The sequence below is a fragment of the Dendrobates tinctorius genome, unplaced genomic scaffold, assembly GCF_039654945.1.
Source record: "Dendrobates tinctorius isolate UK_male_01 unplaced genomic scaffold, ASM3965494v1 ptg000158l, whole genome shotgun sequence".
In the NCBI taxonomy this organism is placed as follows: Eukaryota; Metazoa; Chordata; class Amphibia; order Anura; family Dendrobatidae; genus Dendrobates; species Dendrobates tinctorius.
This window is the reverse complement of record NW_027361825.1, coordinates 16,409,580-16,424,829: the sequence shown is the minus strand read 5'-3', so window position 1 is coordinate 16,424,829 and position 15,250 is coordinate 16,409,580. Positions and strand designations below refer to the sequence as shown.

At 50.4% G+C, this 15,250-nt stretch overlaps 1 protein-coding gene across 1 annotated transcript in view; it reads right to left on the bottom strand.

Annotated features, from left to right (window-relative positions):
• Positions 1-15,250, bottom strand: part of LOC141051887 (cytochrome c oxidase subunit 7A2, mitochondrial-like) — a 35,273-nt gene continuing 20,023 nt past the window's right edge. The window contains exon 4 of the mRNA XM_073549001.1: positions 1-128. Coding sequence (XP_073405102.1) covers positions 73-128 — 56 coding nt within the window. The 3' untranslated portion in view covers positions 1-72. The remainder of the gene's footprint in view (positions 129-15,250) is intronic.

Sequence of the window (15,250 nt, the reverse complement as noted above, 5' to 3'; positions counted from 1 at the left end):
AACACGTTACAACTTTTAATTAAACATAATTGTCTATCCGGCTCTTGAATGTTGCTGAAGTTCTTGTCACAGTCACTTCTTCTGCGGTAAAGATGCCATGACAATATTACCGAAGGCCAGGAGGCTCCCTGCAATACAAAGGGGATTATTGGTATACGGCAACTGTTACGTGCTACAGAACCACTCAGCACCCAGAATATGTTGTGCAGTTATATGTATGTATAATAGGTTCTATGTGAGATGCATGTCCCTAATGCATCAGCCCACAGGCTGCGCCCCTGGGCAGAGGGGACACGATATTCTCCTTTTGTTCGCCCTCCCCCCACTTTTGTAATTCCCACAGTAAACATCGGCAGGCTCCGGCCACCTGCGGCTTTTGTAATGCATGTCTGGCCTGCCGCTTTTCTATTGGCCTGCCCTCTGTATCTGTGTGATATATTCTGTGTCCTGTGAGTAAAGTGTTGTCAGATTGGAAATACGTGGAGAAGCAGTTTTTATATGCGCCCATGTAACCAAGGAATTCAAGCCAGCGTCATTCATTCAGACTCCAGCCAATGCAGAGCGGACCTCCGAAAACACGGGGTGGTACTGAAAGAGGTACCCCAGCCTGGGTAGACCCCGTTACACTGTTGGCAGACAGCGGGATTTGATACCCCTTTTACAGGAGGAAAGGAATGAATGGAAAATAACTACCAGAAGTTAAAGAGGACTACATTAAAAGATCTGGTGGAAGCCCGAGGGTTGATCGCCAGCAACAAAACAAAAGCAGATTTGATAGCAGCCATCATGGAACACGACAGTGCAGTGCCCCCCATTGTGAATGTGGAGGAGACCGAATTCCAGAGGGAGGTAAAGAACAGACTGGCGTTCTATGGCCTAAACCCTGCAGTAGAGATCATACGAGAGGTGATGGCTGATGTGCGTACTGATGTGAAGGAAAAGATGGCCGAGCGGACCAGGATAGAGCTAGCCAAGATGGAGATGGCAGAGCGGACCAAAGTGGAGCTGGCCAAGATGGAGATGGCAGAGCGGAGAGAGGAAAGCCAGCGAGCAGGGGGAGCTCTGGCCTTCGACCAGGTACCTTCAACAGTAAGCCACAAAAAGATCCAGTATAATGCCTTCCGACAGTTGGGGGAGGCAGAGGAAGACATTGAAGGCTTTCTGCAGGACTTTGAGCGGCAGTGTGCCCTTCATCAAGTGAAGCCGGAGGAGCGGGTTCAGATTCTGGCCAGCAAGCTGACAGGCCGGGCAGCGGACGCCTATCGCACGGTACCTGATGAGGACTGTATGGACTATGAGCGGATCAAAGAAGTGATCTTGGCCCGGTATGCGCTGACACCAGAGGCCTACCGCCAAAAGTTCCCTGGACTTATAAAACGCGTAACCGATACCCACACTGAATGGGCCTGTAAATTACGGCGGTCACTGCTACAGTGGGTACAAGGGAGCCAAGCAACCACTAAGGAGGACGTCCTCCAGCTCTTCCTGTTAGAACGATTCTTTAATGGACTAAACCCCGACACACAGGAATAGCTTCGGGACAGGCGGCCAACGACTCTTGAGGAAGCCGCTCATCTGGCCGATGAACATCATGATGCCAGGAGGCCGCAGTTGTCCGGATCAAAGGTGGTCACTAGGGGGCCCGCCCATGGACCTGGAGGGCCCCAAACCACCAAAGATTGTAGGGGGACCAGCTAGAAACCCAGTCTACCACAGTCCCCCTGGGGCACGATGCCACACGTCGTCAGCTGGGCCACCTGCAAAGACAATGTCCCAACCGGACTCAGCATACCCAGTGGCCAAAGGTGGGAAGAGCTACCTTCAGCCGGGCTGCTGTACACTGCTACCAAGGCGAAGCTGACCCGGCAATGGGGGCTACGACTAACCAAGGGGTGGAAGAGCTGCATGAAGTAGACCCCGTGCAGGCAGCCCGGGCAGATAATCGACAACAGCATCGACAGGTCGTGTGGGTTAATGGGAAACGTATGCAGGGACTAAGAGATTCTGGGGCAACTTTGACCCTTGTGAAGCCTCATCTCATCCGGGACCAAGAGAAGACGGACCGGACAGTGGCAGTCCGTGTAGCAGGGGGAGCTATACATCGACTGCCCACTTCCAGGATTCACCTGAACTGGGGAGTCGGGGATGGCCTTGTTGAGGTCGGCTTGATGGAGGATTTGCCTGCAAACGTCTTGCTGGGAAATGACTTGGGGCCCATGTTGTCTGCATTCTGGTGGCCCCTCTAGCTGAGACCTATCCTGTGACCACCCGGAGACAAGCTCGAGCTGCGGAGGCGGAATCACACTCAGAGGAGGCCCAGGTAAGACATCCCAGCCCTACATGTATTCCCATAGCCAGACACATTTCTTGGGCCAACCCAGATGAATTTAAGAGGGAGTTACTTGAGGATCCTTCATTAGAGGGATATCGTGGGAAGGCACTGGAGGGGAGAGGAGTACTGGAAGGGTAACAGTTTGTATGGAAGCAGGGACTCCTCTACCGGATCACAGAGCAGCACCACACAGGGACGAGCCCCACTATAAAACAACAGCTGGTAGTTCCCAAGAAGTATAGGCAGGACTTACTGCGAATCTCTCATGATATACCCTTGGCTGGGCACTTCGGCGTCAGTCGCACCAGGCATCGTCTGACACAAAACTTCTTTTGGCCGGGGGTAACCTATGATGTTCGTCAGTACTGCCAGACCTGTGACAGTTGTCAGCGCATTGGCAAGAGGGGGAATCGATGCAAGGCCAAATTACGCCCCCTCCCCATTGTGGAGGAACCATTTAGCCGAGTAGCGGTCGATCTGATAGGGCTGTTAGCCAAACCCAGTCCGTCCGGGAAAAGGTATATATTGACAGTGCTAGATTATGCCACACAGTATCCAGAGGCGGTTGCGTTACCTAACATACTGTCAGAGACGGTGGCGGCCACCCTGCTCCAGGTTTTCTCACGGGTTGGATTTCCCCGGGAGATTATCTCGGACCAGGGTACCCAGTTTACAGCAGAGGTGACCAACCAACTGTGGAAGCTGTGCGGCGTAAAGTCCATTAGAAGCGCCCCGTACCACCCGCAAACCAATGGGTTGTGTGAACGCTTTAACGGGACATTAAAACAGCTCATTGGGACTTTTACCAGGACCTACAGGGACTGGGAGAAATTCTTGCCACACCTCCTGTTTGCCTATCGGGAGGTGCCCCAAGAATCCACGGGGTTCTCCCCGTTCGAGCTGGTATACGGGAGATGGGTAAGAGGACCGCTAGACTTAGTGCTGGAACACTGGGAGGGGGAGGGCCTCATAGAAGGGGTACCTATTGTACCCTCTGTGCTGGAATTCCGGGACTGCCTACAGGAGCTGACCCAGGTTGTACGTGAGAACCTGCAGGCGACCCAGCGGCGCCAGCACGTATGGTACGATCGGAGGGCCAGAGAGCGCACTTTGGAAATAGGACAGAAGGTCCTGGTGTTAGAGCCCACTAAGCAGAATAAGTTTAAAGCTGCATGGCAGGGGCCCTACCAGGTAGTGGGGAAAATAGCCGACACAACCTATAATGTCGCCAATTGTGACGACCCCAGGGTTATCCGCATGTTCCACGTGAATATGCTGAAGCCCTACCGGGAGCGCCCTGAAGAGGTAGTGGCCATCTGTGCACCTGAAGCAGAGGATTTAGCCGGACTTCCCTTGCCGGATGTCTTAGGGGAAAGGACTCAGTTTAAAACATGGGACCAGGTACACTTGGGTGAAGACCTAGGCCCCCGGGAGAGACAGCAGATGGAGACGTTGTTGAGGCTGTGACAGAGGATGTTTTCAGAGAGACCGGGGTACACTCGCCTGGCACAACACAAGGTTGAGACCCAGGATCAGACCCCCCTATGACAAAACCCCTTCCGCGTCCCTGAGTCTGTACGAGAGGGGATGCGACAAGAGATGCTGCGTTTAGGGGTCATTGAAGAGTCAGTCCCTGGGCATCCCCCGTAGTGTTAGTGCCCAAGAAGGATGGGACTACATGGTTTTGTGTAGACTATCGTAAGCTCAATGAGAAAACAGTGACGGATGCATACCCCATGCCGCGTGTGGATGAGTTGTTAGACCGGCTGGCGGGGGCAAAGTATTTGACCACCAGCGATCTATGCAAAGGCTACTGGCAGATTCCCCTTAGTCCTGACACTATTCCCAAGTCGGGATTTGTCACCCCGTTCGGCTTATTCCAGTTTCGAGTTATGCAATTCGGGATGAAGAATGCCCCGGCGACCTTCCAAAGGCTGGCTGACCGGCTTCTGGATGGTCTCCAGGACTATGCTTGTGCCTACCTGGACGACATCGCCATCTACAGTTGCGACATGGGAAGAGCATCTAAATCACCTAGAGACAGTATTGGACAGGATCCACAAGGCCGGAATCACCCTGAACCCAAACAAGTATCCCGTGGGCAAAGCAGAGGTTCAGTATTGAGGGCATTGGGTGGGAAGTGGGAAACAGCGACCAGAACCATAGCCAAATGGCCCATCCCACGCACTAAAACCCAGATCATGGCGTTTCTAGGGACAGCGGGGTATTACAGGAAATTCGTTCCCAATTACAGCAGCGTAGCCAAGCCCCTCACTCATCTGACCCGTAAGAACCAACCCTGCCAGGTAACCTGGACCTCAGAGTGTGAGGAAGCCTTCCGCCAACTAAAGGACGCCCTCACCAATACCCCTGTATTGGCCGCACCCGATCCAACTAAACGTTTCCTGGTTCACACAGACGCTTCTATGTTTGGATTGGGGGGCAGTACTGAGCCAAGTCGGGCCGGACGGTCAGGAACACCCGGTAGCTTATCTGAGTCGGAAACTACTGCCCCGTGAAGTAAGCTGTGCGGCCATCGAGAAGGAGTGCCTGGCGGTAGTATGGGCACTCAAGAAGTTGCAACCATATTTGTATGGACGACCGTTTTCCTTCCTAACGGACCATAATCGCCTAGTCTGGCTTAATCGGGTCTCCGGAGACACCGCCAGATTGCTGCAGTGGAGTTTAGCCCTACAACCTCTGGACTTCACCATCCACCACAGACCCGGCAAACAAAACGGTAACGCCGATGGACTACGTCGACAAACGGAACTTGTACCAACCCCATAAACTTCGGTCATCCCCCAACCGATCCGTTGAGGATCAGACTGTGTATGCCGATCGCGTCGCTGAAAAGGGGGAGCCGTGTTATGTGCTACAGAACCACTCAGCACCTAGAATATGTTGTGCAGTTATATGTATGTATAATAGGTTCTATGTGAGATGCATGTCCCTAATGCATCAGCCCACAGGCTGCGCCTCCGGGCAGAGGGGACACGATATTCTCCTTTTGTCCGCCCTCCCCCCACCTTTGTAATTCCCAGAGTAAACATCGGCAGGCTCCGGCCACCTGCGGCTTTTGTAATGCATGTCTGGCCTGCCGCTTTTCTATTGGCCTGCCCTCTGTATCTGTGTGATATATTCTGTGTCCTGTGAGTAAAGCGTTGTCAGACTGGAAATACGTGGAGAAGCAGTGATCTTTTATATGCGCCCATGTAACCAAGGAATTCCAGCCAGCGTCATTCATTCAGACTCCAGCCAACGCAGATCGGACCTCCGAAAACACAGGGTGGTACTGAAAGAGGTACCCCAGCATGGGTAGACCCCGTTACAGCAACCATCACAAAATATGTCATGAGGGCAGGCCCGGATTGGTAATATGCCCAACCGGGCATTTTCCCGCTGGGCCGCTGTCATGCGGGCCGCTGGCGGCAGTGCCTGCTCATCTGGCCGCTTGCCAGCTGATGCGTCCACTGGTCTGGCTGTTGTTCCTGCCGCCGGCCCTCTCGGCGGGCACAGCGGTTATAGTTTCCAACCCTCCTGGGATTTTTCTATCCCTCACTGCAGGGAGATAAGCCACCACGCCCCCCCCCAACGCACCCCATTCTCGCCCTAGCATGAGACCTCCCCCCCCGTCCCCTCCCCGCAGCCACTCACAGCGTCGCTTGCCTGCTCTCTTTGTACACAGGACCTGTGATGAGGTCACAGGAAGGGAGGAATCAGGGGTCATATGATCAGGAGTCTGTCCAGACCCCTGACTCCGCCCCTCTTGTGACCTCATCACAGGTCCTGTGCGCACAGCCCTGCCTCTTGGTGTCTGCTGGACTCTGCTGTGCTGGTTGTCATGGTGCCGGATGAGGAAAGTATGTCTGGGGTCAGGAGGGGTTTACAGGGTAGATGTTGTAGAGCTGTGTGTGTACGGAGCGGAGCCGGATGTGTGCGAGGTGTACGGAGCGGAGCCACGTGTATGAGGTGTACCGAGAGGAGCCGTGTGTACGGAGTGGAGCCAAATGTGTACGGGATGTACGGAGCAGAGCCAAGTGTGTATGAAGCATACAAAGCGGGCTTTTCCCACGGACACAGGAGTACGCGGCGGAGCCCCAAGGAGCATTTTAAAAATCACACATGACGCTCCACCGGAAGTGATGTGCTGGAAGCTGACTAGAAAAGAGATAATTTCATGAGACAATAGTGACGGAACCAGGAATGCTTCAGATCCATCACCGTGTCCTCCTCCGACAGTGCAGAAAGCGGGATCGCCTTGGAATCGGGGATGCCGGCCATGTGAGCGGATCATGATATGTCCTGCATCGGGAGGCTCAGATGGGCACTACAATGGGAGCCGGGCTGCTATAGTATCTTTATAGAGTCTTTCTTTCTTTCTCTCTCTGTTCTTTCTTCTTTCTCTCTCTGTTCTTTCTCTCTCGCTCTCCTTTCTTTCTCTCTCTCTGTTTTCTTTTTTCTCTCTGTTTTCTCTCTTCCTTAGTACCAGTCAGTGTGCCCACAGTACCAGTCAGTGTGATCAGCAGTGCTAAATGGGTGCGATTAGGTGTGGACATGGGTGTGACTAGTTGCAAAATGGATGTAGCCGGGGCGTGGCCTAAAATTTGCAGCGGCGCGCTGCACGCACCGCAGTCTGTGTCCCTCTTTCCCTTCTTCAAAATTTGGGAGGTATGATAGGGGCAGCTATGACCAGGGGGTCTGGTTGCCCAATGGATAGCAGTTCTGCCAGGAATTCTGTCACCATGCATACAAAAAGGGACAGAGCTTTGGGAGGAGTACTGCACCTAAAAGCAATAAATAGGACTGAGCTGAAATCCTGGGCACAGCTCTGACTACATGTTATATAGTCGTGTTAATCTCCTATCACTTCTTGTAAACTACAAGTGTACAAAGATATTATATAGTCACCATGTGACTAGTGGGCCTGTGTAACTTCAAATGCCAGGGCTGAATTTTAGTCCCAGTCCGGCCCTGCATGAGGGTGAGGAGGTACCGGAGGCTGGTTCATGTGCCATTAATGCTAGTCCTAATTTAACCAGTTACGCTGCATATTCCACATAAACTTTTTGCCTTGTGGTGGAAAGAAAGTGACCCCATAAATACCCTCTTAGCCATAAGGAGGCATTAAAGAGAATGGCCTTTTTATGTTAATGTAATTTTTTTACATTAATTATTATTTTTTCATTCTTGTAAGTTTATGTTGACCATTACGCCGAATATTAGACTGAGGAGGTGAGCTGTGACATCCCCTATTGTGAATGGTGGATCCTGTGTTATCTACTGTATATAGAGATGTTATCAGTCATTGTATGGTAGGAGGAGGTGAGCTGAGACATCACCTATTGTGAATGGTGGAACCTGTGTTATTAACTGTATATAGAGGTTTTATCAGTCATTGTACAGGAGGAGGAGGTGACCTGTGATATCACTTTTTGTGAATGGTGGATCCTGTGTCATCTACTGTATATAGAGGTGTTATCAGTCATTGTACAGGAGGAGGTGAGCTGTGACATCCCCTATTGTGAATGGTGGATCCTGTGTTATCTACTGTATATAGAGATGTTATCAGTCATTGTACAGGAGGAGGAGGAGGTAAGCTGTGATATCACCTATTGTGAATGGTGGATCCTGTGTTGTCCTGTCCTAGCAGTATAATTGTGGTCTAAAGTTTAGTCATTTTTTTATGTCTCAGTTGTTACAGATATGTATTTTCTGTGTATATTAATAATTCCTATATTTTTATTTGTAAGTAAACAGCACCATCTGCTGGCGATTTGGTGTATATATTCTAGATCAGTTTGCAGTGTATTATGGGATGTTCCTAGGGCATTGTGGGATTGATCCTGTTGCATTGTGGTCTTGTTATGACAATGTGAAAGGAACAGCAGCCATTGTTCCTGTATGCTTCAGAGGAGAAACCACTTCACTGGTTTTTCTGTCATGCACCTTGTAAACAGCCTGCTCTAAGCATAGTTGGTAAGTCACTATCTATGTGTCACAGTCCTGTGTTTATAAGTATGTTTGCTGCATTAAATAATCATTTTTCTGTCATGCGCCTTGTAAACAGCCTGCTCTAAGCATAGTTGGGAAGCCGTTATCTGTGTGTTACAGCCCTGTATTTATCAGTATGTTTGCTGTATTAACCCCTACCTGACATCCGACATACTATCCCATCCACGGTACCCGGGGCCCTATGACCGGGGGCGGGATAGTACATCTAGCGCGATCAGCGGCGCTCACGGGGTGAGCGCCGCTGATTATCACAGTTGACACCCGCCACTATGTGTCAGGGGCGGTCAAATTTCGCCAAATTTCCTTTTTTTCACAAATAAACGCAAGTTATTTGAATGAAATTTTACCACTACCATGAAGTACAATATGTCACGAGAAAACATTGTCATAGTCAGTGGGATCCGTGGAAGCGTTTCAGAGTTATTACCTCATAAAGGGACTGTGTTCAGAATTGTAAAAATTGGCCCGGTCATGAACGTGCAAACCACCCTTGGGGGGTAAAGGGGTTAAATAGGTAATCATATACTCTTATATTACCTCATGTTACTGTGTATTGCAGACTAGCTGCAGTTTATGCACTGTACAGTTATATATTCTGAAATGCTCCTGTTATTGCATCTAAGGGTATGTTTCCACGGTCAGTAAACGCTGCGGGTTGGACGCCTCGTACATCCGCAGCATCAAACCTGCAGTGGCCAGATGTTACAGCATAGTAGTTGGGGTTTCAAGAAATCCCATCTCCAGTATGTGTCCCGAGATGCCTTTGGCTGCCTTGCGGAAACGCACATGCGGCGCGTCTTTCCAGACCGCAGCATGTCAATTTATGTAGCGGAGACGCTGCATGAATTACCCATAGACTTTCATTAGATGCAGTAAAACTGCATTATCTTCTTAGTCACATGTGTATTAAGTTTGGGAACACAGCTTACTACGCATGTGTACTAATTTAAATAATGTTGTACCTTGTGCCACAGCCAGAAGTACATGTACGCTGCAGTTCTTGTGATGAGCTGAGCTGACCGTGAGAAATGCCGTGCATGTGATCACAGGGGACCGAGTTATCTCCAGTAATCAGCTGTCAACATCTTCAAGCTCAGCTGTACCTGGATGTTAGGTTGAGTGGTGGCATAATGCCACCATTCAGCAAAAGGCATCCAGATGTAGCAGAGCTGGACTTGTCTTGGGACAGTAAAGAAAACAGGCAAAGGTATAAAGCAGCATTCTGTATATTAAATAATATACTGATAATTTTGGATAGTCATAGGATCAGTCGTGCATGATATATAACAAGGGGATGTGGAAACCACATAAATTACGACCAATAGATCCGATTATCAAAAAATAGTACATACTTTATTCAGGGAATTGCACAGAATGGGGAGTGGGGAACATGTGTACAGAAATAACAAAGTGCTACAGTGCAAGAGGACACTGGCCTGGCCATGGCCATATATATCACTATATACACAATACTCTGTGAATAAAAATGGCATTGTTGCCAACTCCACAATGAGTAAAAAGATAGCCAAGCAGCCTAAGGATATACAGGGAAAATATGTTGTAGACAAGATCCCTTACTAGAGTTGAGCGACTTTTGGTTTTTTAGGGTCGAGTTTCGTTTCGTGAAACCCGACTTTTCCAAAAGTCGGGTCGAGCAAGATCGGCCGATTATAGGGAAAAGTCGGGGTCGTCCCGAAACACGAAACCCAATGTAAATCAATGGGGAATAAAAGTCGGCAGTGAGAGGAGGACAGGAAACACACCTACAGTGCCCATTTGAATGCCAAAAGCATCAATTATTCTTACTTAAGCTTATCAACCTTAATTAACTTCATAATACAAGTTACGCACTGAAAAATGGGGGTTATTTGGCTAAAGTTGTGGGGGGGTAGGGCTGGCTCCAGGTTTTCATGTGCCCTGGGCGAAAGAGCGCCCCTTTAACACATACCACAACTCATCATGCTCCGATACGGCAGAGAAATAGCGGTATAGTACAATGAAAAATACTTCACTTTTTACATCTCATGACGAGGCCCATCTATTTCTCCATACAGAATCATTGGTCCCATATAATGTTTGAAACAGTATATGATGAGCTCCACATAATGCTACAGTATATGATGGTCCCCATGGATGAAGCTCCACTGTCTTATGGGCCCAAATAATGCTCCAAACATAATGGGCCCCATTTCTAATGCTCTAGTGTATAATGGGCCCTGTAAATGCTGCTCCAGTGTCTGATGTCCACCTTTGGAATGTTCCAGTGTATGGTGGGCCCCATCTATCATTCTCCAGAGTATAGTGCTCCCCAAAAATTGCTGTCCCAACATTGAAAACAATCAAATAAGTCTCCTCGCTAGGGAATCCCTGTACTAGTCTGGACTCCTCGTCGTCCCCATCTTCCATCTCACTGCACAGTATTTCAACCTTGCAAGTGCTGTGATCCTGAGCAAGCAGGGGGGGCCCACTCGTTGGCGACGGCACTGGCACAGGGCCACTGATGATACGGTGGTGTGTCTGATGGCGGGTGGGCCGAACCTGCACTTTCATCTGCAGCTTCCTCTTTGTCACCGTGTAAGATGGAACTGTATATGGGAAGGGTAACCTGAGTTTCATCAGGGTCAGATTCAGGCCGTGTAGCGTGCGAGGGGAATGTAGTGGTCTGGGTCAATGTACCAGCAGATTCATCGAGCAGTGGCTGGGCATCAGTGCACTTGTGTCGCCCCCAGGAGTACGGTCGCCACAGTGGCATTACCTTCCTCCTAGGGAGTGTGATGTCATGCTTGGGAGCAACGAAGGATCTCTCAAGCAGGTTAACTGATTGGGCGGCGTTATTCCCACGAGTCATGACCCTCCAAACAGCGTTCATGAAGGCAAAGTGTTTGTTTTACGTGGGCAGTATGGTTGCAAAGCTGAACCTTAAAGGAATGTCCAGAAGGGCACCACCAGGAGTGGAGCCTACGGTTAAATTCGACTCCACCTGGGAAACCTCAACCATGCCAGATACAGAACAGATGCACACATTGCAAGCTTAATTCCGTTAACGAACGAGACTCCGTCATGCCCCGCGGTCCGAGTCCGGCTTACTAGAGGGACACGTGAGGCTCTGGCACATGAGATTGGCCAATAACTGGTGTGTCATGCCCTTACATGTCCGTGGCTGCATGTGCGCTACACTGAAAAGGCCAGCGTTTGTCGCTTACAGGTGCAGATAACCCGCTGAACAACGTTAGTGACGGGGATCACTGATTACAATTATTACCCGCGAACAATGATTTCCCAGTAAGTGCAGGGCAACCGCAGTTCCGGAATTAGGCCTAACCGTCATTCCTGAAAAAATGAAAAACTTACGTGTGCAAACCACAGGTGCTGTAGCTTGCTTAACAGCTCGCCAGCCGTTCTCACGCCCAGTATGGATTACACGTGATTGCACAAAGGTGAGAAAGGGTACCGTATCCCCGGATAACATGTATGGATAGCGTACACATTCAAAATATATGTCTATACATCAGGAGGCAGGCTCAGACGGTGTCAGGCCCAGTATGGCTTGCACGTGATTGCACAAAGGTGAGAAAGGGTACCGTATCCCCGGATAACATGTATGGATAGCGTACACATTCAAAATATATGTCTATACATCAGGAGGCAGGCTCAGACGGTGTCAGGCACAGTATGGATTTGACGGCCCAGACTACACAGCGGAGGAGCAGGGAGAGGTAAAGATTGCAAATGCTGGGGCCCTGCCCAAGCAAGGGGGGCCCCACTCGTGGGCGTCGGTACTGGCACTGGGCCCCTCATAGTACGGCGGTGTGTCTGACGGCGGTTGTGCACCACCACCGTCAGAGACACTTGATTGCACTATGAGGGACCCTGTGCCAGTGCCCGCGCCCAAGAGTCGGCCTACCCACCTGTCCAGGGCAACGGCACTCGCACGGTGTCGTGCGCTAGGTGGTGACCCCGGCCATGGGGAGGGGAGGCAGCACAGATAGGGAGTTTTAGAAAGTGGCATATGTTGATGTTGGATATTCAGCTGATGCAAAAGGCGAAATAGGTCAAGTCCCAGGAAGAGGTGGACCATAGCAAGCCATTTTTCTGTCACCCTATGTGTCATCAGGGGAAGGTGGGACAAAATCCTTGGAAACCCATGCATGGTTCATTTTAATGAAGGTTAGATCATCCACATTTTGGGTTGACAGACGGGTCTTTTTTTCTGTCCGGATTGTTCCAGCTGCACTGAAGACTCTTTCCGATAGCACACTTGCAGCTGGGCAAGCGAGCTCCTGTAAGGCATATTGTGCCAATTCAGGCCAGGTGTCCAGTTTAGCGGCCCAATAGTCAAAGGGGAATGACCTGTGTGGGAGAACATCGATATGGGAGGAAAAGTAGTTTGTAACCGTAGTTGACAACTGCTGTCTCCTATCACTTTCCATCGATGCTGTATTACCAGTTGTGTGAGCGGTACTTGAAAAATCAGTCCACAACATTGTCATGAAACCCCTGTCCCCAATGCCACTTCTGCTGTGTGCACCATGAACACCTCTGCCAAGCTGCCCCCGGCCCGTGCGGCTCGTGTGAGAACCATCACCGCTGCTGTGTGCTGGGAATGCCTCAAGCAACTGATTTACCAGAGTTGCTTGTTTATTAGCCAATATTAGGTCAAGGTTCTCCTGTGGCATGATGTTTTGTAATTTGCCTTTATAGCGTGGATCCAGGATGCTGGCCAACCAGTAGTCGTCATCGTTCATCATTTTGGCAATGCGGGGGTCCCTTTTTAGGATCCGCAAGGCATAATCTGACATATGGGCCAATGTTCCCGGTGTCAATGATGCACTGCGAGTGCTGGTTGGAGGAGCACTTTCTGGCAAATCCACATCCCTCCAGTCACGCATAAATCCTGTACCAGACCTTGCCACGCCAACATTTTCACTTGCCCCACGAGATGCATCCTCCTCCCCTAAGTAATCATCCCCATCATCATCCTCCTCCTCCTCTTCTTCCTCCAACTCGTCCAGGAGAGGTCCCTGAGCAGACAATGGCTGAATGTCATCAAGGATTCCCTCCACCTCTTCCTCCTCGTCAACATTGGCTGCAGACGCCTGCTCCTTAAGGTGCGTCAAAGTTTGCATGAGCAGACGCATAAGTGGGATGCTCATGCTTAGGATGGCATCATCTGCGCTTACCAGCCATGTGCATTCTTCAAAACACTGAAGGACTTTACAGAAGTCTTTCAGCTTCGACCACTGCACACCTGTCAACTCCATGTCTGCTCTCAAAGTGCCTGGCCGTGTATCCTCCCACAAATGCATTATGGCCTGCCTCTGCTCGCACAGCCGCTCCACCATGTGCAGGGTGGAGTTCCACCTTGTTGCAATGTCGATAATGAGGCGGTGGTTGGGAAGGTGGAGCAATCGCTGCAGCTTCCGCATACGAACGGAGTGTACAGGCGACCGGCGGATGTGCGTGCACAGTCTTCGCACCTTCTGGAGCAGGGCTGTTAACTCCGGATAATTTTTGAGGAAGCACTGCACCACCAGGTTCAAGGTGTGAGCCAAGCAAGGTATGTGGCTGAGTTTTGAAAGGGCTATGGCTGCCACAAAATTTCGGCCGTTATCACAAACTACCTTGCCTGCCTCAAGATGTACACTGCCCAGCCATGACTCAGTTTGTTGCTTCAAGTACTCGGCCAGCACCTCGACGGTGTGTCTGTCGCCCAAACACATCATCTGCAACACAGCCTGCTGACGCTTTCCACTAGCTGCTCAATAGGGGGACACCTCGTGTGCAACAGTGGCAGCTGCAGATGGAGTGCTCGTACGACTGCGCTCTGTGGACGAGCTTTCGCTTCTGGAGGAGGAGGAGGAGGAGGGTCGAACGCCTACAGCCAACTGTTTCCTATACCGTGGGCTAGGCAGCACTGTCCCACCACCGCTGTCCCCTGTGGACCCTGCATCCACCACATTAACCCAGTGCGCAGTGATGGACATGTAACGGCCCTGGCCATGCCGACTGGACCATGCATCAGTTGTGAGGTGCACCTTTCCACTCACTGACTGCTTGAGTGCATGGACAATGCGGTCTTTTACATGATGGTGGAGGGCTGGGATGGCTTTGCGAGAGAAGAAGTGGTGACTGGGTAGGTCATAGCGTGGTACTGCATAGGCCATGAGTTCGCGGAAAGCTGCGCTTTCCAACAACCGATAGGGCATCATCTCAAACGAGATTAGTTTGGCAATGTGGGCGTTCAAACCCAGTGTACGCGGATGAGAGACTGAGTACTTTCTTGACCTACTCATAGTGTCTGGGAGGGTGAGCTGGACTTGAGAGCTGCATATGGTGGAAGTAGCGGTGGACAGGGCGGACTGAGAGAGGGTTGATGATGGTGATGGAGTTGGTGTTCTTTCTGATGGCCTAGATTCAGTATTTCGTTGATATAACAGTGGGATTCCCTGACTGCTGTGGCCTTACAACGACACCTCAACATTTTCTGCTGTGCTAACCGGTGGGCTTACAGTGGGGGAAACAATGTAGCGTTGCTGACTACCTTCTTTGTGATCAGTTGCACATGTGGCACTTGAGGTTTGGTGTTGTGTCCACGCTTGCAAGTGCATGGTGGTTAAATGCCTAAGCATGCAACTGGTATTCAAATTTTTCAGATTTTTCCCTCGGCTAAAGGTCTTTGCGCACTTCTTACAGATAACCTTGGCCTGATCATGAGGATTTTGTTCAAAAAAGTGCCACACTGCACTCTTCCTACTTTGGCAGACATTTTGCAGTCTAGCATTCTGTGATGTTTTGACCCTCTGGACAAGCTGTCCAGCAACTCTTTTGATTTTTGGAACCTGTCTTTGGAGTGCTCCTGGCCTGCCAGATAACAGCTGTTGCGATGTCGATGTCTGCTGTGGA